The 22,137-nt window shown below is 47.9% G+C and overlaps 1 protein-coding gene across 4 annotated transcripts; it reads left to right on the forward strand.

Moving 5' to 3' along the window:
• Window positions 1-3,083: 3,083 nt before the first annotated feature.
• LOC118169159 lies at window positions 3,084-21,575 on the forward strand. 4 transcript variants are annotated; one of them, XM_035330185.1, is made up of 5 exons: window positions 3,090-3,132; window positions 3,570-3,693; window positions 4,912-5,035; window positions 14,516-14,733; window positions 21,347-21,575. In XM_035330185.1, exons 1-5 carry the CDS (start codon window positions 3,128-3,130, stop codon window positions 21,398-21,400), a joined length of 525 nt encoding a protein of 174 aa, XP_035186076.1. In that variant the 5' UTR covers window positions 3,090-3,127; the 3' UTR covers window positions 21,401-21,575. The 4 variants fall into 4 exon arrangements, 1 of the variants encoding a protein (XP_035186076.1); XR_004751946.1 differs by lacking the exon at window positions 4,912-5,035 and having other exon boundaries at window positions 3,084-3,132; window positions 21,239-21,575; XR_004751948.1 differs by lacking the exons at window positions 14,516-14,733; window positions 21,347-21,575 and adding an exon at window positions 5,163-5,535 and having other exon boundaries at window positions 3,084-3,132.
• The last annotated feature ends 562 nt before the right edge of the window (window positions 21,576-22,137 follow it).

Consider the following 22,137-nt stretch of genomic DNA (forward strand, 5'->3'; position numbering starts at 1 on the left):
CTCAGCCCTTGTGGGGCTTGCCCAGAGGAGCTGATGGGGTTTCAGGCCCTGGTGTGAAGCAGGGACCACATTGTCCAAGCAGAGCAGCCCGAGTGCTGCTCCGAGCATCCTGCTGGTCCAGCTGGCTCCATTTATTTTGGTTAGATGGTGAAAGATGCACGAACAGAATTGTTATTTTTTACTTTATTATTTTTTATTATTAATAATCAAATGCCACGCTCTGGGCTGAGCTGTCAGTATGGGTGTCTTTAATTTCTTGGGGGCTGAGTGCTCGGCCGTACTCTGAGCGTCACTCCCACACCACTGCCATCGTGGTTGGTGCCTGGGCTGCAGGACGGAGCTGCTTGAGGTGGATGGAGCCACCAGGGACCCAGGGGCTGTGGGTGTCTGGGACTGAGAGCGCTGGGGCAAGGCCATGTTATTGTCCCCAGGCTCCAGGGAATAAAAGTGAATGGCTCCAGGCCCTTACCCAGGTGGAGATGGTGTTTGATAGTCCTTAATGGGTGCTTTTCTTTCATTAATTTGTCTAATTGCTTCTCCTAATGGCTTTGTGAGCCCGGATGAATTGGTGCTGGATTTCTGCTCCAGGTGAGGGTAGCAGGAGGGGAGGACTGGCTCCATGCAGGTCGCCCCAGGGACACAGACAGCAGGGCGTGATGGGGGTGCTCAGCCCCCAGCAAGGCCGTTCCACCTCCCGGGGGGCACCCAGCACCCTGGAGCCAGGAGCAGGCAGGGACTGGTGAAGGACACCCTGCCTGTCCCCACCACTGCTGGCACAGCCTGCCGGCTCCTGGGAAGGGATCCCCATCTCTCTCAGGTCATTTGGTCCATAGTTAATTAGCCCCTTTTCATTAAAGGGCTTTGGGGTTACTGTGCTACCCAGGAGCTCTGCGATTTGGGTCTTTGTTTATTGCTTGAATTTGTCTAGCTTCAGCTTCCAGCCAGCAAATGTTGTTTTGACTTTGCTTGGAAGATTAAAGAGCCCACTGCTGCTTAGTTAATGAGTAAGTGAATTAATTAATGGCTCCTCATACCCTGTCCCTGTGCTGATACCACTTGATCCCTGGCCTGGCTGGAGCACCTCGCCCCCTTCCCAGAGATGTGGGGGTCCAGAGCCTCTGCTCCTGCGGGGCTGGGAGCTCCCAGTTCCCAGCAGGGCCACAGGGACGGGCCCGGGTGCTTCTGCTGTTGGTGTGGGTGTCTGGGGGAGAACCCCCTGCGGGGAAGACCTAGCTTTGCAGGCAACCCTCCCAAAAGTGTTGGAGAGTACCCTTCCTAGTGCCACCACTCCTGGTGTCCCCTGCGGTCCCCTGGCTGCAGGGAGGCGGCAGATGAAGCAGGAGCGGAGATGTCCTGCCCTGGTTGTTGGTGTAGGGGTGATTGTCACTCCTGAGCTTCAGGAACAGTGTATATGCTTCCTGGCCTGATGAGGACAGTGCTGCCTGATGCTGGCTGGACTCAGTGGTGAGGCTGGAGCTGAGCAAAGCTTGGGAGGGTCGGCATCACCGGGACATCATCGGTGACACCAGGAGGCCAGCTGGTCCAGCCAGCAAACCAGGGGTAAGATGCAAACGTGGGGCTGCCTCAGCTGAATGCTACAGAGTGAAGTGGGAAGGGAGAAGAGTTATTCTCAGGTTAAACATAGCTATGGCAGAGAATCGTTAGATGGGCAGGAATAAATGGAAGTGGCAAGAAAAGGGGCCCGTGCTGCTGGAGTGGGGGCTGTGTTCCTGCACTGCTTGGTACCCCAAGCCTTCAGGCACACACTGCCCCTACTCCCAGCCCTTCTCTCACTGTGTGAACATCCCTGGTCTTCACTGCCAGGCCAACCCACGACAACTTGTCCACGACGTCTGGGCACCCTCTGAGCAGGGTGAGCTTTGTGTGCAGGGATGGGGCTCACCTGGCCCCCCCTGGGCATGTCGTAGCTTGGGGGGAAGGACTGGGGTGTTTGTTTATTGCATCAGGCTCAGCTTTCAAACATCTCCCTGCCATCCCCATCCCCCTCCTTTAATTAATTCTGGGTAAGAAGTCCTGGCTTTATTGTGCCACCGAGCTGAGGGCTCCCTGTGGGAAAAGTCACACCTTCTGAACAGCTTCTGATACCATGCAAATGAAGGACAAGTCCAGGAAACGCTTTCATCTCGGACCTGTCCAGCCCCCTGCCCATTAATTACACACATTTCATTTGTTTGAGGGCAATTCCTCTCGGGGAGGGGGCGGGGGACGGCCGATCATCTCGGCCGTGCTCTCTCCAGACCCCTCCTTGGGAGGGGATTTATAGCCAGAAGTGGGGATGCTCAGGGGCTCCGTGGGGGGTCCCATATTTCTGCTCCAGTGCAGCTACCCCAGGTCAAAATGGGCTGCATCCTGCCAGCAGAGAGGGCTCAGCAGTGCCCTGTACCCTGCTTGGTGCCAGCAAGGCCCAGCTGTGGTCCCAAACCTCTCGGGGACGTCCTTGGAGGGAGGTGCAGGGTGGAGCAGAAATGAGCTCAGGGATCTCCCAAGGGAGCAAGTCTCTGGGGCTGGGAACCCATGAGAAGAGTAATCCTGGGTGGGAAGGCCACTAAATGAGTCCTGTGCAGGAAAACGTCATTTCATGGTGCTGCTGGGACTGCACCACACTGTGACAGGGCATGAGGACTCCTTGGCCACATATGACCCAGCCCCAGCTCCCCTCTTGAGGCTTTCTCTCCATGCTCCTCTCCTTTCTGCGCAGCCCCCCTGATCCTGGGGATCCCCAGCACAGCTGCAGCCACGACACCGCAAGGTTGGCTCCCCTTTGCCTGGGGCTGGTGGGGAGGCTCTGCCCCAGATCCTGGAGAAGGCAGAGAGCGAGGGGATGTGGAGTGCAGTGGGTTTTCACGGCCTGTTTCCTGGCCATGATAATAACATTTAGCACTTCTATAGCACCTGGGATGCTCCAAGCACCTACGCATCTGCTCCTCGTTACCACCCCGCTCCTCATTTGCAGCATCTCTGCCCCCTGCCCACGCACACCTCCGGCAGCAATAGCTCACCCCTAAAAACGGGGCTGCCCCCAGCTTTCCCCTGGTTGTCTCCTTCAGGGAAGGGAGCCGCAGCCTTGTTCTGCTTTGGGGCTGGGGCAGGAGGCTGCCCTCCAAGAATGGGGTAAGCAGTTTGGCTTTGCTGAAGAAGAGCTTTCATGACCGTGCTTGTCATTTTATTTCCTCCTGGAATGAAGAAGAGCGCTCCGTGTCCTTTGGTATGACAGCCTATGGGCCTAGGGACACGTGGCAGCTGTGGCTTGGTGCAGCAGAGGAGCTCTTGGGAGATGGCGGAGGGATATTTTGGACTTGGTTTAGTGGGAATGTGCAGAGTCGGTGTGGAATTGGTAGAGCTCCAGCAAAGCTGCTCACCCACCCACTGGCTCTGTACCACATCAGCCAGAGAAAGAGAGGTCCTGTTATGGCTGGGCTGAAGGTATCAGCCGTTGTTCCAGATTACTCATGGCCCAGTCTACTCTGCAATGAAACACAATTCAGATGTCCTGGAGGGTAGAGGGAATGCTCTTGGGGTTTATGCATCTTACATCACCTCTCCTACAGGGGCTGTGTCTCCAGGAGGTCCCCTGGGGCTGTCAGATGCGATGGGCAAGATGCAAATTGCAGCTGCAAAGTCCTAACCCAGCAGCTGGGCTGTGTCAGGAAGAACCACGTCAGCTGTGCCCAGGTATCGTTGCTGTGCTTTGCTGGTGTTGTCAGCAGCTGTGGGCTGGAAATGGGATGCTGAGGGCTGTGGGAGCCTGACCTGTGTCCCTGCTCCCCCTTTTCCCCCTTTCTTAGAGCTTTTATAGCAGGAGATGTAAAAACTCAGCCTCTCTTGCTGTGATTATTCTGTCTATTGTAGTCACACACCCTGGTGACTGGAATCTCTTCTTTTTTGAGCTGCTCACAGAGTGAAAGGCAGCCCTTTCCCCCAAGGGCTTGAGTTTTGTGTGGTCAGCTACAACAGGTGCCACAATCCAGCAGACAGACCTTAGCGTGCCCCCTGGTTTAGCTGCTGCTGTGGCAAAGGAGAGCCCTGGGAGGGGATCTGAGGGATGAGGGATGGTGTCCCTGCGGGTGCTCATAGCAAACACGAGAAAAACTTCAGTTGCCATGCCCCAAAACCACCCAAACTCACGACAAAATAAGCTGCCACAATGCTGAAATGAGGGATGAGCACACCCAGGCTGTATGCAGGTAGGAAAAAAATCAGCTCTGGGATGTGAAAGGGGACCCCGAGCGCGGGCTCAATTTGCACGCTTAGGCCCCATCACCTGTGAGAAGCAGATGCCCAGCTGGGAGCCGGCCCTTTGGTAATGGCCTGCGAATTTCCCTGGGCTCTGCTAATTGCTGCCCGGCTGCTAGTTACAGCTCCTGGTCAATTGCTGGGAGTGCTGGGCCCTGCAGAACAACCCCTTGAAATCAGTTGTTAGCCCAATTAACAACCAGTTTGGCTTTGGTTCAGGCTGTTAACCATCAAACAGCTAACTCCTGGTAATGATTGATTTCTCGGCAGTTGGGGCTGCTGTGGAGGAGCCAACCTGCTTCACAAAGCGCCATTAAAGCCAAGGCTCTGGGAGCGCAGCTGGCTCGGACAAACACGAGAGCTCTTCCATGGCACTGGAGCAGGCAAGGTGGTGGCCAGGATTTTTACCCATTTTGGTTAAAGTATGGGGTCCTCATAGTGTTTTAGGATGAACTGGTGAGCCAGTGCTGCTGCCGCATGATGCTCAGGTGGGCAGCCCCTTGTCCCCATGGATTATCATGACATCCAAAGCCTCCTTGGATGAAAAGCACTCTATGTCCAGCTCACTTCCACCCAGTGAATCTGCATAGATGAGTTTGCCCGATTTAGACATTCAGGTGTTTCCACAAATCACCTGGGCCCTTTCCATCTGCACAGCCAGCTGGGGGCTCGTACAGGGAGAGCAGGGCCCATCAGCATATGCAAGCCTGGGAATGCTTCCAGAGCAGCCTGGGATGCTGGCCTGAGCCTGCTGGTGGGCAACGCAGATGCATCTGCAGATGTGACTATCTCTATTAAAGCCATAAAATACTCTTCGAGCCCTGGGGAGGGCTGACGGCATGGGGTTCAGGCATGGTTTGCTTAGGATTGCTGGTCAGGTCTTCTTCCATTGTCCTCCACTATTTCAGGCCCTATTTCTTCACCATGCGCTGGCAGTTTGCTTCTAACACATTGCTGGTGCTACATCAAGGGCTTTGCAGGGATGTTTCCCTCCTGATCAAAGTGGCCGATTCAAGCTGCAGCATGTACGGGGAGGAGGGAGGCAGCCACCTGTTAGGGAAACGCTTTGAAAACACAGAGGACGTGCTGCAGAGGTTGACCTTGTGAAATGGACACTGCAGCACTGGGGAGCAGAGCGGTGCAGGGCTTGGAGTGAGTGCTCGGCATTCAAAACCTCAATTCTCGAGTGTTTGAGGGCATTTAGGAGCCTGTGGTCCTGCCAGGACCATGGCACAGCAGCCTGAGCTCTGGTTTTGAAGCTGGGAACTGGTGGCTTCCAGCAGGACATGGACACCCAGACCCATGCAGATATTTGAAGATCCTCCCTCAAGTTTTTCCAAGCACAGATCTGGTTCCCTCCAATGCCATCCTTTTGTGGCAAAAGACAGAAAGGGATCCTTTCCGGGATCCTTTTCCTAGATCCCCACCAGGATGTAGCCTTGCATGTTGTCTGTAATTTCCTGTATTTATATATTCCTTGTGCAAATAGGTGCTTATTTCCTCAAGTATCTATGAAAACTAGCTCATCCCTCTATCATGCTGGGGCTGCCTTGTCACTCTTGCTGCCAGGGGGGGTGGGATGCTGCCTGGGACCCCCCCATGCTGGTCCCCCCCTGTGCAGTGAGCTCCTGCATCCCAGGAGTTTTCTCTGTGCAAGGAGCACCTGATTCTCACAAAGGGCATAATGAGAAGTTCAGGTAAGCAGGAGAGCTGAGAACCCAGCTTTCCCACTCCCTGCTCTGTGAGCAGATGTTGTATTTGCAGCGCGTGTATTTAGCTATTTGGGCTGAATGTGGCAATCGTGGCTGGTGCAGCTTCTGCCTGTCCTGCTCCCTCCACAGCTGCTGCTAAATGCGTCCCTCCAGGAGACAGGGATGGGAGCCTCTCACCTGCTGGGGTTGGGGGAGCTCTGTCTGTTCGGGCTTTTTCTGTAAACCAGAGAAAGCCAGTTATAAACAGAAGCAGTTGGTTTTGTTGGGGACTTTTTTTAGACGCTGAAAATGCTCCATCATCTTCAGGCTGGCTTTGCTTTCGGCAGGCAGCAGGACCGAGCCAAACTCTCAGCAGAGAATCCAGCAGGAGAAGCAACCTTTCCAGGGCTCTTTCACTGAACTCCAGCGTCCTCGTTCCTCCTCATACCCCGTGCCACAGCAGCTGATGCTGTTCTGGGCTCTGCACAGAGGCAGGGGTGAGCACCAAGGAGCTCACAGCTGGGGCTGGGAGCAAGTGGCACAGCCCCGTTTCAGAGAAAGAGTGGAGGGAATCAGTGCGCAGAAGGATTAAGGTCTGAAAGGACTCCTGGCAGAGCCGGGAATCAGCTGAATTAGTCTGCAAGAGGCCAAGAAAAGGTATGGAAGTGGTCCAGAGGGGGAAGCAATGTCTGTATGCAATAATCTGAGCTATAAATGAAGTCAAAAACCACAGAACTGATCTTTTGCTAAACCTCAGGTCCGATTCCCCAGCTTTGACTGAAGGTTGGATTTTGTCCCATATCCCTAGTGGAAGAAACCTGTCTTCGTACAGGAGCAGATTTTAAATTTGTGGGGATTACTCTGACTGCCTGGTCCAGTCCCCTGTGATACCATGACAAGAGGATCCTGCTCAGTGTCCTGTGAGTGAAAGCTGTAGTCCTTGGTTACAGACAAGGAAGGAAGGATATCCTGCAGGGCTTCCATATTCCAATTTTATTCAGGATTTTGGATTTGAAATTGCCCATTTTCAACTCCTGACATTTGATCTTGCGCTCTTGTCTTCCAGCTTACAGTGCCATCCAACTTGACCAAGCTTCTGCAGGCACCAAAAGAAGGTTTTTCCAAGCCTCTTGGAGCTATTTTTTAAAGCTGATTCCCATCTGTCAACATCTCTTGTGAAGTGGAGCCAAGTGTTTTGGCCGCAGCATCTGGCAGTGGAGCCCATTGCTGGCTTGGTTTTGTCCAGCGCCTTGGGAGGACGAGTGATGCGGTGACCACCCACCGCTGTGATCGCCCTCACCCAGGGCTGATGCTTTCCCAGAGGTTCCTGCAGGGACTTTTCAGACAGCTCGAGGCTGACTGTGGAGCTCTTGCCCTCATTTGGCCAGGACTGCTGTGCCTCCAGCCTGTTTTGAAGAACAGAGGCATGGATGATGCCCACAGGAGGCACAGCTAAAGCATGGTTACAGTCTCCCATCCCTCATTTCCTGCTGCAAAGGCTACAGCACATCTCCAAAGCAAAGGCAGTGTTACTCTTCTAATGAATCCTGAAATCCTGAGCCTCGCAGTTGCCCAGGAGGGCTCCATCTCTGGTCATTGAAACATTCAGCTGGTGAAGTCAGAGCTATTTTTGCTCTCTGTTGTGACAGGGTAAATCTGCAGTCGTTCCTCTGACTTCAGTAGACTCGCTCTGAGAGAAGAGGTTTGTGCAACCTAATTATCTTCAGTGCCCATATTTGCAATTTTTCTATGCCCAGTCATCACAGCGAGCACAGAGCTTTCATACAGCCACAGGTTTTGGCAGACTCTGCCCGGAGAGCAGTTTGCCATCTGCAGGTGCTGTCCTGGAGCACTTGCCTAGGAGCGACCGAAGGATGGAGAGGGTCCGACCAGGGAGAGGAGCGGACAGTGCTGTGAAAACCCCAAATCCACAAGGGCACAGCTGTGGCTTGTTGCAATATGTGCAGAACCTGGTGCACTGACCCATTTCCTACTGCTCTTGTGGTCTGGTTAACCATAAGAAAAGCATTTTCCTGCTGCTCGCTGCTGGGTGGTGAAGGGGCATCCCCAGGCCCAGGGACTGGAGGAGCAGGAGGGGAGGGCGGTAGCTGCTGATACACGCGGGGCCTGGCGAAGTGCCCACACTTCACTCCCTCTCAGAGCGATCGCTGCGAGGAGCTGAGGGTTTCACCACCTCCCCTCGTCGGCCTTCGCGCTGCACTTGACACCGGCGCAGGGGGATTTACTTGTGCTTGATGGCTGTCTCCACCGCGGAGCCGCCTGCCCCCCAGCAGGGCATCGCAAGGAGGACGTGATGTTCCCAGTGCCAGGCTGAGCACCAGAGCACCGCTATCGGTGTGATGTGGAGGTGTCCCCATGGGATGTGCCACCAGCTGGAGTGGTGGGACGCAGCATCCCCCAGGCCATCGTGGTCCCAATAACTCCGGTCACCAGCCAGGGCTCTCCAGATGAAGTCTGGGGCTCCTTGAGGGAGCCAGCTTGCCTTAGCCTCGGTGAGGATGAGAAACTTCCCAAGAGGAAATAATTTTTTCAGCTATTTTTTCCTCTGACCGTGAAGCTCCGTGAGCAGGGATTTCAGACAAGCCCTCGGCGCTGTGACGTGGGATCCCCTTACAGGTGGGGAGGACGTGGCTTTTCTTTTAGGTTTGCTACCTGTGGTGTGGGAGGCTGTCCTGGCGATGTGAACTAAAGGACAAGAACGAAGGGGTGAAGGGGCAGGAAGGTGGGAAAGGCTGGAAAAGCAGGCAGAAGCAGAGGACCTTCCCCTGCAGGCAGCCAGTGGGGAGGTGAGGAGGGGATGGGGGTCCCACCTGTGCTCAATAAAGTGCTTTCCCTGGGAATCAACATCACAGGGAGGAGAGGGAAGCCAGAACCAATCATCCAGTCAAAGTACGTGGGCTTTTAGTCCTCCTCTCACCTTGAGGACACCCGGAGGTGACAAACATGCCTCTGCTCTTGAGACCAGATGAACTCTAGGAGACTGCTTCAAAGGACCTGGGAAATGCCAGTGAGGCAAAACCCCAGTGCCGCGGGCTGTTATCGCAGGGCTATTTCTCTGGGTATCAATGTTATCTGCAGCAGGGTTGGACCCTGGTAGGTGGCCATGGTGCAAACAGCCCCAAAAAGCTTAAAGAGAGGTCAGCCAGGCAGAAGGTGTCGGTGGCATACAAGGAGCTCAGGAGGGGAAGAGGAGAGTCTGCGATGTGGTATGGAGACCTCATCCCCAGAAACCTTCCTGTGCTGCCACTTGTTCTGATTTAAGCCTACAGCTGGTAGCTACAGAGGTAGGAACGCTGAAGCTATTAGCTGCTGTATTTTTTCAGAGATGTATTTTATGGAAGCAAATCATTCCCCACCAAAGCAGTGAATTAACACCTCTGCCAACAGCCCACATGCATATTTTTAAGACTGGAGGCAGCAGGGGGAATGTCAGGATGCTGCAGGGCAGTAAGGGCAGTCTTAGCTGCAAGCTGAGTGCCCAGATTGCTGGAGAGAGCTGTCGGTGCTGTCATGGATGGCAACAGGTCTCCTTGAGTTAATTGGCCTGCTTTGGGCTGCTAAGGAAATGTTCTAGTTTCAAGGAAGGTCAGACACCCAGCTCAGCCTTCTTAACCTCAGCAGCGATCTCAGGGCAGGGAACGCAGAAGTGGCCGGCGAAGGCAGCAGCTTTGCTGAGGAAATGCATTTAATTTGATCTACGCTGCACTTTTTGTTTGAAAAAACGTTGATGCAGTAACATTCTGCACAGTAACTAGGGGTGGATTAAAGGTCACAGAGATAAAGTAGCATGCTGAATTCATAGGCAGCAGATGGGAAGGGTCCTAGACTCTCTGGGAATGTTTCCCTGAAGTGGCTTCTCTGCAGCTTTGTGGGGTCTACCAAAAGACTGGCTGTGCATCTCTTTCCTAGCAGGTTGCACTCTTTCCTGGACCCTTTCCCTGACATTTATCTACATTTCTCTTTGCTTGGTTTATCCTGACAGCCTGGTTAATGCAGTTCTTTGCGGTGCTGACTGTGCTCAGCCACCCTGCAAGCAGCTTTTCCATGCACTCAACTGGGTTTTGCTCCTGGGTGAGGGTTGGAGAGGATTTCCCCAATCTGCTGGAGCTTTTGTGCTCATTTGAGGCCCATGCAAAAAGTTCATGCGTAAAATGAAGGTGATGCCAAACCCAAAGGTCACTGGAAGTTTAATGCAAGTTTCCCAGAGGTTTTGGAGCATGTATTGAAGGATGCTGCAGTGTGGAGCATTGCTGCTTACTCCATCGGTGTCACCCAGTGGAGAAAAATGCAGGGCTCGCCGTGACAGCTACTGAAACAGCACAGCAAAAATAAATTCCAGCAGGGAAGTAGGCTGGTGCTGCAGGCAGACCCCCCCAGTATTTTATGCTCTGTCCCAGCAGAGGGAGCCCGAGTTTATTAACAGATCCCGATCCCGGAGATAGCCGCTATCAAGGTGGTACCAAACGCCGGGCAGGATGCACGCTGGCAGAGGAAGGATGCAGAAGATGGAGCGGTGATGCTCAAACCAGGGCCGTGTTTCCAACCAGGGAAACGAGCTAATGGCTCACCAGGAGGCCCCGCAAGTAACTCTGCTCTCTAGGATGCTGCAGCCACATGAGATGGCCTGCAAGAGCCAGAGCACTTGCTTGCTGCATGGGGAAAAAGTTTTGCACTGAAAGGTGCAGCAGAGCCACGCTAAGCTGGGTGTACTGAGCTTGGTTTGCTTCAGAGACTTCCCTCAAGGTGCAGGCAGAGCCCCGTGTGTCTGCATTTGTAGCGGGCTGGCCAATGCCAATCCTGTCACCTGCACAGTTCTCCCAGCAGGGTGCAAAACCACCGATCACTGTCATGCCAAATCCGTAGCCATTCTGGCTGCAAGGCAATGCTCTAATAACCAGAGTTAGGCACAAGGCAGTGGCTCTGATCCATGGCTTCTTGAACCAAATGGGAGCATCTGAACAAATTTCCCTGAGATTTTGAGGCTCTGTGCATGGAGGTATCCATTTAAGGGACAGGAGCAGTTTCAGTGCACAGCCCTCTCAGAGCTTGTGGGAAGCCTGTAAGGTTTCTCTGCTGGTAAACATGAGATGAAACATCTCCTAGGGGCACAGAAGGCTCTGTCGTACAGCAAGTAGCAGCACTGGGGCCGTGGGTGCACCACGGGTACAAGATTATCAGGGAGAGGAAAGGTGTTGCAGATGGAACACGGGAGAGTCACAGATCATTTTTGGTCAAACCCTAAAATGGTTTAAATCAATGCAAAGCCTGAGTGAGCTTGACCATGTCAAGACACCTGTTTGAGAAGTTGAATAACAAACTGGGATGTTTCAGGGCACGGGGATGGGAAGGCAGACGACTCAGGCTTCATTGCAGAAAGCAGCAGACGGACATTTTCCACTGCAACTTTTGTAAAGAAGGTTAAATTTCTCCGAGATAAGGAGAGCTTCAGCGAGCTGGAATGCATAACAACCCCCCCCCCCCCGGCCTGGCTCATCCTATGATAACAGCTGTCGTGTTGGAAACCTAATGCTGATGAAAGAGTTAAAGGCTGGTTGATGGGCAATATCGGTGACACACCTCTGAATTGAGCATACTCCTGGAGTGAGACTGCGGACTGGTGTTACTCAATGAATAGAGGCCACTCCAAGGGAGTTTTTCCTTGAATAGAATGGGGTCAGGGAGCCGCTTTGGGGAACAATGGCTGCCACCGGCTAGCTGAATTTCTTACAATCACACACCATACCCCCTGATCAAATAGCTCCTTTGTCAGCCTGATATAAAAACATGTCATACAATGATGATCTGGAAGAATGACATGAGCTGGCCTTTCAAAGAGATCAGAAGGGCTTGTTTTGCACAAAAAGAGCCCCCATCAGAGTCAAGACAGAAAAAAAATGGAGAATAAAAGGGGGTGAATGGAAACAAACAGCAATAACAACAACAACAGAAAAGAGGGCAAGTTGGAAACTTGGTCTGGCTTGTTTCACAGCATCCCATGGCTGCAGCAGCGCAGCGCGGCCGAGCTGAATCTGCTTGGGTACGGGCGTGGATGTCAGATTGCGCTGCCATTGGGCTCCCATTGTCATTCTGCACTGGGACAGAAGAAATTGCTGGATGGGAAAAGGTCACTTGGCCCAACGAATCATCTCCCCCCCCCCTGCCCCCCCGAAAGTGTCTCAACACCATCCCTCTGCTTTCTCACTGTAGTTGTCTCCTCTGCCTTTCTCATATGATGTTAGTCTGCTGTCTGCACAAAGTTCAGATCGCTCGGAAAGCTATTCTTGTTCATCTGTTCAGGAGACCTGGAAAATGTCTTTATTCTGCCCAATTCCCTTGTTATCTTTCCCTTTTTTGATTTTTTTTTTGTTTGTTGTTTGTTTCTTGGAGTGTACACCCAGTTTTCAACCCTCTTCTCAGGATTTCAGGATTTACAGGGACATAATTAGGAGTTTTGTTAGCGAGTGTTTTACACCCCAAACAGTGTTTTAAATGTGCAGGGAAGTGGATCCCTCTTGGCTACTTCCAGGGGAACTGCATTCCTACAGTATCTATTGCAGGAGTCCCAAGAGATGGCATTTGCATACAATCATGACAATTATTTGCAAGCTAGAAAAGTTCAGCGGTCCTGGAATTAGGCAGCTAGAGATGCCGGGCAGTTTCAGCACCGACGAGTGTCTGAAACAGCTTGTGCTCAGGTTCTAATCTTGCATTACAAAAAATAAGGAGTCAGAATAAATCATAGTGACTAAGAAAATTATCTCTTCAGAAACTTCCTGAAAATACACTGACAACAATGACAATACACTGAAGCTTTGCCCCATGTTTAATTTTTTTAAAACTTTTTTTTTTTTATTTTTATTTTTTTTTATGACAGTTTTTCTCAAAATGAAAGAGAGAGAGAAGGAGAGAAATTAAGAAAGAACAGTGGAAAAGCTTCCACGAGACTTTTTATTATTATTATTATTTATGATTAAACACACTAATCAGGAGCTATCTCAGAGTAGAGATAATATCAACTTTAGCTCATTGCTTTATGCTCCGAGACCATTATCTATTATCACATAGGATTTCCTGTTTGTGCACTATTTTACTTGTCCTTTTCTGCCATTTTGTATAGAATGTTACACTCTGTGCTACTTAGCATATATTCATTTATATGAAAAGTATTTGGTAAACTGTGTTTACACAATGCACTGATTAGTAAATACAGAGAATATTTATAGACACACACCATACTGACACGTAGAAGCCAGAAGAAATTGTTGCTGACCTGAATGCTCAAGCTCAATTCCTTTACCTAAAAGACTGCATTGCACAAAATTAGGGTCATAATTAATTACCTCTTCTCCTGAAACATAGCTCTGAGAAGCTGTGCAGCTGGCTGAAAATAATTAGGCCATAATCTGGGTGCTGCCGAAATAAAAGTGCATGGGAGATAATGGTTACAAACCACTGGCAGTTTAGGTTACGAGGCAGTTCCCGGATGCTGCAAGTATACTCGAGGTGCTGAGGAAAACCAGCCCTCCCTGTACCGTGCTGTTTGTGAAATAGTTTGGAATTGTAGTATTAATGTTTGTATTGCAGCAAAATAATACAAAAGGTGGGTGGGTCCCAGTGCACGTGAGAAGTTAGACTCTGAAAACAGTATTTAATCACCTAAATAAAATGACATTTCCAGTGGTTTTGAGCACCCACCAGTTCTGCTTGACTGCCACATACACTCAGTGGCAGTGACAGACAGACACAACTGAGTTTGTCAACCTGGAAGCCAGGTTTTAGTGCAATGGCTTGTATTTAGGGTTGCTGCAACTGGAAACTGCAGGTATCCCACTTCTTAAGTGGGGAACCTGCCCTGGGACTGGGTGGTGGATGATGTGACACAAACTGAGTGTCTTGCAAGTGGTGAGCAGGTTTCTCCAGTGCTGGTTTTCATCTGTCTATCAGTAAAGCATATCTAGACCTCTTCCCCTGTTGTTTTGTGGCCACCTGTAGCTGACTAGGGCTACAAGAGAAGCAGCTCTGGGCATGCCGGTATCCACTGACTGGACTTTGCAAGCCCATTTTGACTGCAAAAGTGATGATTTTTTTATTATTATTATATATATATTTTTTTTCCTAGGGTGAGTTATAAAATCCCCTTTGGGGCTCTGGTGCTGGTGGTGATAACCTGCAACTTTGCAACACCTTCGTTTGTATTGTTCAAACTGTTTTGCAGTGGTGTTATTTGGCTTTCTCTGGACATTTCTGTTTTGAGGTTGGTCTTGGTTGCTGGGTTTTCTTTATTATGGAAGTTCTGGCTAGGCCAAGTGGGTAACTTTTATGTTGCCTTTGGTCCATCTGTTTTGATGCAAAGCTGCGTAATTCTGCTAAATGTAGGGAAATGGTGTTGTTTACACCTAACTTATGTCTGGCCCTGAAAATTTGAGCAACTTAGGGAAAGGAAAAAAACAAATATTTTAAGGGAACAGTAACTGCAAAATTATTCCAAAGATTGGGAGGCATAAAAGCTGGTTTGCACACGCACCCTAATTCTGTCCCTTTGTCTACAGGTGGAATGATCAGGATTGAAGTGACACAGTCACCCCGGTTGTTTCCACATCGCTTCTGCCTTCTTTGGCCCTTCTGGCTCTGCTGTGCTGAATCTCGCCTGTTCAAATTTCCAGCGAACCTTCTTGCATTCTCCTCTGGTTCTCATCCTGCAGTTATAGCCTCGGTATTGGGAGCAAGCCTGGAAAATTTCAGAATGAAAACCGAAACCTTCCAAAAGGTAGGAGCAAATAAAAATCAGAGGATATTAATATAGCAACAGCTGGACTTCAGCTTTAATAATGTATATGTTTTAGAGCACGTAGTGATTTAGATCAGATACAGGTATTTCTGTGCACTTCTGTTAAACCAGGCCCTGTGCCAGTAATACAATGAGAGGCTGATATACTATATTAAAATACTAATTACCGAGCCCCTTTCTTCTGACGGGCCTACTAAAGATACTTCAAATGGATATGTGAGAATTGATCAAAGATTCTGCAGGCTGTTGCCACTGCTCACTGGGCATTGCAAACCAAAGAAGAACCTGACTCCCATGAAAAAGATACTGTGTTTTTACAAGCAATAAAAAACACCGGTCACTTGATTGCTATGGGGATGGATACAACTAAACTGGGCTTTCTTAAGGCAGGGAGCACGATCTAAGAGAAACAAAAAGAGACATGGGAGAGGGAGGGAGCGAGCGAGAGCTGAATTGATTTCAGTCTGTTCAGGTCTAGCTGGAAAACACAATGCAGCGAAACGCTCCCTTAGTCGGCAAGCTTCTTTTCCTAGGTTTTTCCCATGGTTTGAAGTGGAGAGGGAGGGATGGTATTAGAAAAAGTGTGTGTGAGAGAGAGACAAGGCTGCAGGAAAGGCAGAGAGATGAGAGACATCATTTGGAAGGGCGCAAAACAGTCCATTCCTTCTGGGGAGTGGAAAACTTTGATGTCAGCGTCTCTGGCTTTAAAGCGGCAGTGTCAGGTTCAGGCTGAAAAGCCCTGGTATTTGAATCTTTGTCTGTGCTTGCGCTTGCTGTGCCTGTGCACACACCTGCACGGCCCAACACCTGGTAGGCACCCGCTGAGCCAGCGGGCCTGGCACGTCAGGGCTCCCTGGTGATGGAAAATGAGTGCACGGGATTAGGTAGGTGTCTTCACTGGCTCCTTCTACGGAAGCTCATGCCGAGAAAGCACATTTGTATGTTTGTGTGCATCGAAAGAGAGAGGGATGCGACAGGAAAAACTGCTGGAGTGCTGTGGGCTTTACCCCATTTCAAAAAAATGTTCTCTATACTAACATGGTTACAAGTCTCACAGTGCCCAAAGAGGTGAAGAAGCACAGGTCTAGGTAAGGAGGGTCACCTCTGAGAGGCACTGTGATTTGTCGGTCACCACATAATAGTCAATTCAGCTTCAAGAGTGACTACTGAAGTTGGGAAGTCAGAAGCCCCTTCTCCTCTGCAGGGGCACAGGCACCTGGTTTGTCTTTTGAGTTGTGTTTCAGCATAATGCTACTAATAATTCAGACACAATAGCAATGATAAATCCATTGCACACCTAGAGGAAAAGAGAAGGAACAGGACTCAGGTGATTCTAGTCAAGCTGATCCAGAGTGCAGATGTCTCTTCCTCCTTTCCTCCATCCCAAGAGCAGAAAGATTTGCACCTATGGTGCAGCTGCAGGGGCTCTTGCTCTGCTGGGTAGCAAGCTAATCCTGCTGGAATCTTCCCCCCAAAATTGTACCAGGCACTAACACGCTGAAAAAGTGAAATATTTGGGAATTATGCAGAGTTTCAGATCAAGCCAATGACAAACGCAAATGTTACTGCAATGGTTTTGGGACTGTGAGGTCTCAGTTTCTAGCAAGAATAGAAGCATACGTGCATGGGGTGGCTTATGGGCCCTGATGGGAGACAGACAATGAATCAATTTATGTTCAATTGACAGACCTCCTTTATTGGAGGGAGAGATTTTGACTTGAATCCCTGGAATGTCGGCATTTTCCTTCCCAATACTCATTTTCAGTTTAAATAGAGTGAAAGGCCTATTTTCATGGCAGGTGGGCTGTAGAAGGGAGGTTTTAATGACTCTTTATTCTTGGATTTATAATCTGACACGCTGTACGCACATGTGTTTGTCACGAAACTGTGTGAGGTGCCTACCACCATCCATGCATTGTCCAGCAGATGTTAAAGCCATCAAGTGTGTTTTCTCCCAGTTCCAAAGGAAAACATTCTCTATTTTGGGATGTGGGATTTTTTTTTTAAACTGATCTAAATAAACAAACAAAAATAGTCATGGAGAGGTAGGGCTTACATGATCATAAGAAACCTGTGTAAATGAGGATCTAAGGCCTGTTCCCTGACCCATAAACTGGGTTAGTAATTAGTTGCTCCTGCAGTTTGTTGTTGTCACAAAACCCGAGGTTAGGATGAGGCCTATTTAGACATCACGTGCAATATGGGATATCTAAACATACACTTACTGCAGCGACCAAGCGTTGGTTGCTACTTACAATAATACCTGGGAGTCTGCAGGCACAGCAGAGGTCATGTCCTGTGGGGTGCCGGAGCACTGTAAAAATCACGGCGCTTTCCCTGTGGGGTTTTCAGCCAAGGGCCCCAAACTTACGGATCAATGTGCTAGGTGGGCCCTTGCATGGCTGCGGTGCTCCGTAGCAGAAGCAGGCCCTACAGTGCACAGACAGAACTTACCCTCTGTTTTCTTTTCTCTATATATATATGTGTGTGTTCTTCATTAATTAGAGGATATAGGGTAGAATATGCCTCATGGCTTGGCATGAGCTGAACTGACTAAGAAATAAAGGAGGTTTCTAGCACCAGCTGGGTTCCTTTTGCTACACTATAAAACTCTTAACTTCAAGTTGATGAATTTTGTGTTTCAGTGATGAGAGTAAACCAAATTAACCAGTGAGAAGTAAAAAAACGGCAGCTTCCTTACTGAGGAAATTCTACTGTACAAGAAAGTACTACTAGTGATATGTTGCCTCTGTCTCTATGGAAAGAGATGAAGGAAGCCTAGAACTGTAGTGATTCTGCAAATTTGTAATTGCTGCAGGCAATTAGACTCTCTCTTGGTTGTCCAGTCAAGGCAGACCCAAAGCTGCCCGTAGGATTAGGTTTGCTCATTTTCCTTATTATTATGTTGTAAGTGAAGATTCAAATATGACAGCAGAGCATCCTCCAAGAGCAAGGCAGCCCTCTGTGCCCATGGGCACGGTGAGTTAGGACACCATCAGACTTGCTTGTGGACGAGCTAGGGACTGGGTGAAGTAGCCATGTAGGTGGAAGGCAGATGTGGGTTAAAACAGTACCACAGCCACCACTACACCAAGGATACTCTTACATTATTCTCTAAACACTCCAAAAAATTTTGGAACAACCTGCAGAATTAATGAAAATAGAGCTGAAAATCGCTAGAAACAACTGTGTAAGTCTTGATCTTACTCTCAGAGAAGCCAGTGGGAATTTGAATGTTTAGTTCCTCAGGCTCTAAGTATGAAAGAAAAAAAGCCCCTAAAATATCTTCATAGGTAGCCCCTATAAAAGCACAAGATTCAAAAGCATTCCTTCAGGAGATCAAGGACGGTCCAGCCTTTGAAGCCTGGAGGATTGGGAAATTTAAAGATCTTTGTGGCAATCATATTGTGCCATTAGAAATCTACCATTTGGAATTGTAAAGCATTTAAAAGGAATGATTCCAAATTCCACAGCTGTCTGGTGAGTGACAACTTGATGTGGCCTGGGGGGTAGGAAGAAGGTCATTGTTGGGAAAACAGTTAAAATGAACATTTTCTGAACAGATGCTTTAGATAATACTTTGATAAATGAGGTTAAAAACAAATGAAATAATCTGGGTGACTTCCAGAAAAGAACAGAGCAGCAAAACAAACAAACCCAACTCAAAATGCAAAGACAAAATAGGTATAGGGCTGGTATTTAGAAAATTGTAATAGAAGACTATTCAAAATAAAATGAACAACAAACAGAGTCTAAAGCAGCAAGAGGAGACAATTCTCCTGGCTATGGGAGGTTATACTTTTATTATTATATTATTGCTTTGCAGTTTTGCCAAGCAAGAGAGCTTCTGGAAGGCTCAGCTGTTAGTTTTGATACATTAGAATATTTGTCAATCCATTTTTATTGCCGTTTTTCAAACCATTCAAGCAGCTCAGCTGTTGATGAAAATACAAAAAGCATTGCATGTGCTTAGCAAGTGGATAATGAGCGTGACCCCCTCAGTTTAGTATCTTTGTCAGCAGAGTGCAGTGAGAAAAGTAAACAAACAGCATCACTGATGACAAACTGATTTATGGAATTGTTTGTTTTCATAATTTTCAGCATAGTTTATGGATAAAGGTCCTGATCCTTTGGCTGCTGAGAACCTTGTAGGGCTGGCCGCTGGCTGGGTGCCCTTAGTTCTCATTAAAAGCTCCTTGTAGAAGTGGTTTGGAACTATACAGAATAGGGTCTGTTGGGATTATTTTTAAGGAAAGATTTTCCCTTGCCTTTTAACAGAATTCAAACCAAACAGTTTCTAATTTTAATTTCTTCTGGCAATCCCTTTATAGGTGAAACCAAATCAATATGTATAAACTGGGGGGAAAAGGAGAAAATTCACCTCCAAATTCAGTATAACCTTTAATTTTATCCTCTTTAATCCTTTGATAATTTTTGTGCTTCTACTGCAGAAAAGCAATTTTGCTAATCACCTTTGTGCCAATCCCTGCATTCCTGACAATAGCGTGAACAGCTTCCATCAAAGTCTTTGATGTGGGAAAGACACACACACACATATAATCTGAAAACAATTCAGCTCCTTGGTTCTCAATGGTGAGCACTCTGCTTTAATAGAGTGCAAGTTCCATGGAGGTTTCTAATCCTTTCTGCCAAACAGAAGAGACACAGTCAGGTAGCACACCTTATTCAGAAGTTAAAATAACATGTTACTTGCTCTCAGAGAAAATCAAAACAACTCAAGATCAAAAACAGATTCCGCCAACCCTAACGGGATAGACTTTCTACTCAGATAACTCTTGATCTAAGTGTGTAACAAGTAACCTGCTTTAATCCCTCAAAGCGATGGTGTTACAGATAAGTACTGTAGTAGCAGAGGAGGTGTCTTAAGTTTCAGAAATACACAAAAGCATTCGTTGGAAGGAAAAACAAAACAAAGAGCTGTCCACATGATTGTGTCTTTAGCTGGAAAGGTGTATTTGAGGGCACTGCAAAGAATAAACCCCCTTGAAGACAGGAGAAAGAAAGAAAAAAAAAGGCAGGCATTGAAACGGCATTTCTTCCAAGCTGGGTTTCATTGACTTGCACTGTTAAAGCACAGCCTTTACAGGTGTCAGCTCCCGTTTTTAGCTTACAGATCTTGCAAGCTGGAATGGTCTGCTACTTCAGCACAGAACGCTGCCCCATTTTCTAGAGGTTCAGAGTGGTCATGGGTCATGAAAGGATTGGGATCTTTGACCGTATGACATGTGAAGGCTATATTATTGACTTTATTATACAGCACTGGGCACCTGCATTGACTTCTTTATTAGAGTTCGAACAATTTAGCAGAAATAATCATGCTACATGTACAGTTTTAGTAACGGTTCAAAACCTTCCTTGGTTCTTGTTCCTGCAGACACCTACCTATGTACTTTGTTCAGCACTGATGAGAAGACAAGTGCCACTGGGCATCCTAGCCTGTGATGCACAGCACTGCCAGCTCCACAGCAGTCACACCAGCTGAAACCATGCCTGAGAAGTGTATGTATTTGCAGGTCCATTCCTCTTACAAAGAAAATAATGGATTGTATCCACTGGGGCAAAAAATAATTATTGTTAAAATGTTGTAAGGCAATTATCCACACTAGAAAACAATGTTACATTTAAGAGAGCAACATATCATCTTGTTTTCTTCATAATAATATTTACAACCCCTGTCCGGATTGTGTTTGACCCTCTCTGTGATTACTGCTTACAAACATTTCATCTTAGGCAAATCTTCCATAGTTGTTTATACCTTGGGCCACAAACTGGAGAGCACTAAGGCCTTGCTTTGCAGCTGCACTTGCCCATACTTTTGTTCTGGTATCACCAGGGGCCACATTGCACATTTTACTTTGCAGCCACGCTCCTTCCAGAGCTCACCAAGTTGTTTCCTTGGCAAAGTGGCACAGGCTGAGGACTGGAATATGGGTGTCACATAGCATGGGGAGACGTGACTACCAGAGACATGTCAGATGTAGCCTCTGCAAAGTGACAGAGCCTAAGATGAGAAGGGACCCCTTTCACTGTTTTGTCTGATATCCTGAGTTAGGACTCGCTAGATCAATTCCTGATTTAAGTTGTAGTTGTTGTAGTCCAGTCAAGCTCTCTTAGGGGGAAAAAAATCTGGTATTATTTTAAAGAAATACAGAAATGGTGAATCAACCATAAATCTTGATAAGGTGTTTCAACAGTTAATTTTCTTCTCCACCAAAACATGTGTTATTTATAAATTTGTTTCCCGTCACCTTCTGTCAAGTGATCTTATCTCTTTGTCTGCTAAATTGAAGATCCTGGTGTTACCAGATTTTCCTTCCTGTTTCAGTGCTCGTAAGGCATGATCACCTCACACCTTAACCTTCTCTTCAGAAAACTAAATAGACTGAGCACTTTGGGTCTCACTATAAAACATGTTTGACAGTCCAGCAATCATTCTTACTACACTTCTTTGAAACCCCTCTAGTTTTTCAACATCCTTCTTGAAATGTTGGCTGGACAAATTATTTCCAAAGCCGTCACAACAGAGTCAAAACCAGAGGTAAAAGAACCTCCCGGCTCGTTTGTTTCTCAGGACAGCACCAGCCCTTTGGTCACAGCACTGCAGAAGGAGCTCACGTTCAGCTGATTATTCATCTTAATGAAGTCTTTACGGAATTGCAGCTTTGCGGGATAGAGTTACATCCTTTCAGTGTGACCTACATTCTTTGTTCCTAGATGTGAAACTTCACATTTGGCTTGATTGAAATACATACAATTTGATTATGCCTAAACTTAACATAAGGTTGTGCAGCCATAAGCATCCTTTGCCTCTTCCCTGAGGCTTTGTGCCTCCTACAAAACTTTGCTAGTGATTTCAGATTTTTTTTCCAGGTCACGAATAAGAATATCAAACAATGTAGGGTCCATAAGCTTTCTCTGGATTCCCACTGGAGAAAGACCAACTTGATAATAAATCTCTCTTTACAATAACAATTTAAGACAGAGAAGCCATTCAGCTTTTAATAAATTTAATGTTTCAGACATTGCCAAAGTTTATTACAAAAGAGCTAATTATAAATACATGTTTAAGCTTAATGTCATCAAAAAGATATTGAATCAGTTTGTTATAAAAGTGCATTCACACCAATTTTCTATAATCTTTTGTTAAGCAATGTTTGTTACGTTACCTCCCTTTCAATTGGCTACTGAAATCCTGTACCAGACATGCTGTTATCTTACCTGAGCTTATTAGGTCTTATTAGACTGAGAAATTTGTAATTAATTGGGCTGATTCACTCATAATAAATGCTGATAAAGCATTTGCCTTCTCACGGTCTTCTGGAATCTCCTTGAATTCCATGGTGCATTGAAACTCGGTCTAAA

This window comes from Oxyura jamaicensis, chromosome 6 (genome assembly GCF_011077185.1).
Source record: "Oxyura jamaicensis isolate SHBP4307 breed ruddy duck chromosome 6, BPBGC_Ojam_1.0, whole genome shotgun sequence".
Classification (NCBI taxonomy): Eukaryota; Metazoa; Chordata; class Aves; order Anseriformes; family Anatidae; genus Oxyura; species Oxyura jamaicensis.

Coding starts and splice junctions, on each gene's coding strand:
- LOC118169159 (XM_035330185.1), top strand. Junction 5,036..14,515: donor ACGCAGATGCATCTGCAGAT/GTGACTATCTCT, acceptor CTTTGTCTACAG/GTGGAATGATCAGGATTGAA. Junction 14,734..21,346: donor AAACCGAAACCTTCCAAAAG/GTAGGAGCAAAT, acceptor TTTGTTTCTCAG/GACAGCACCAGCCCTTTGGT.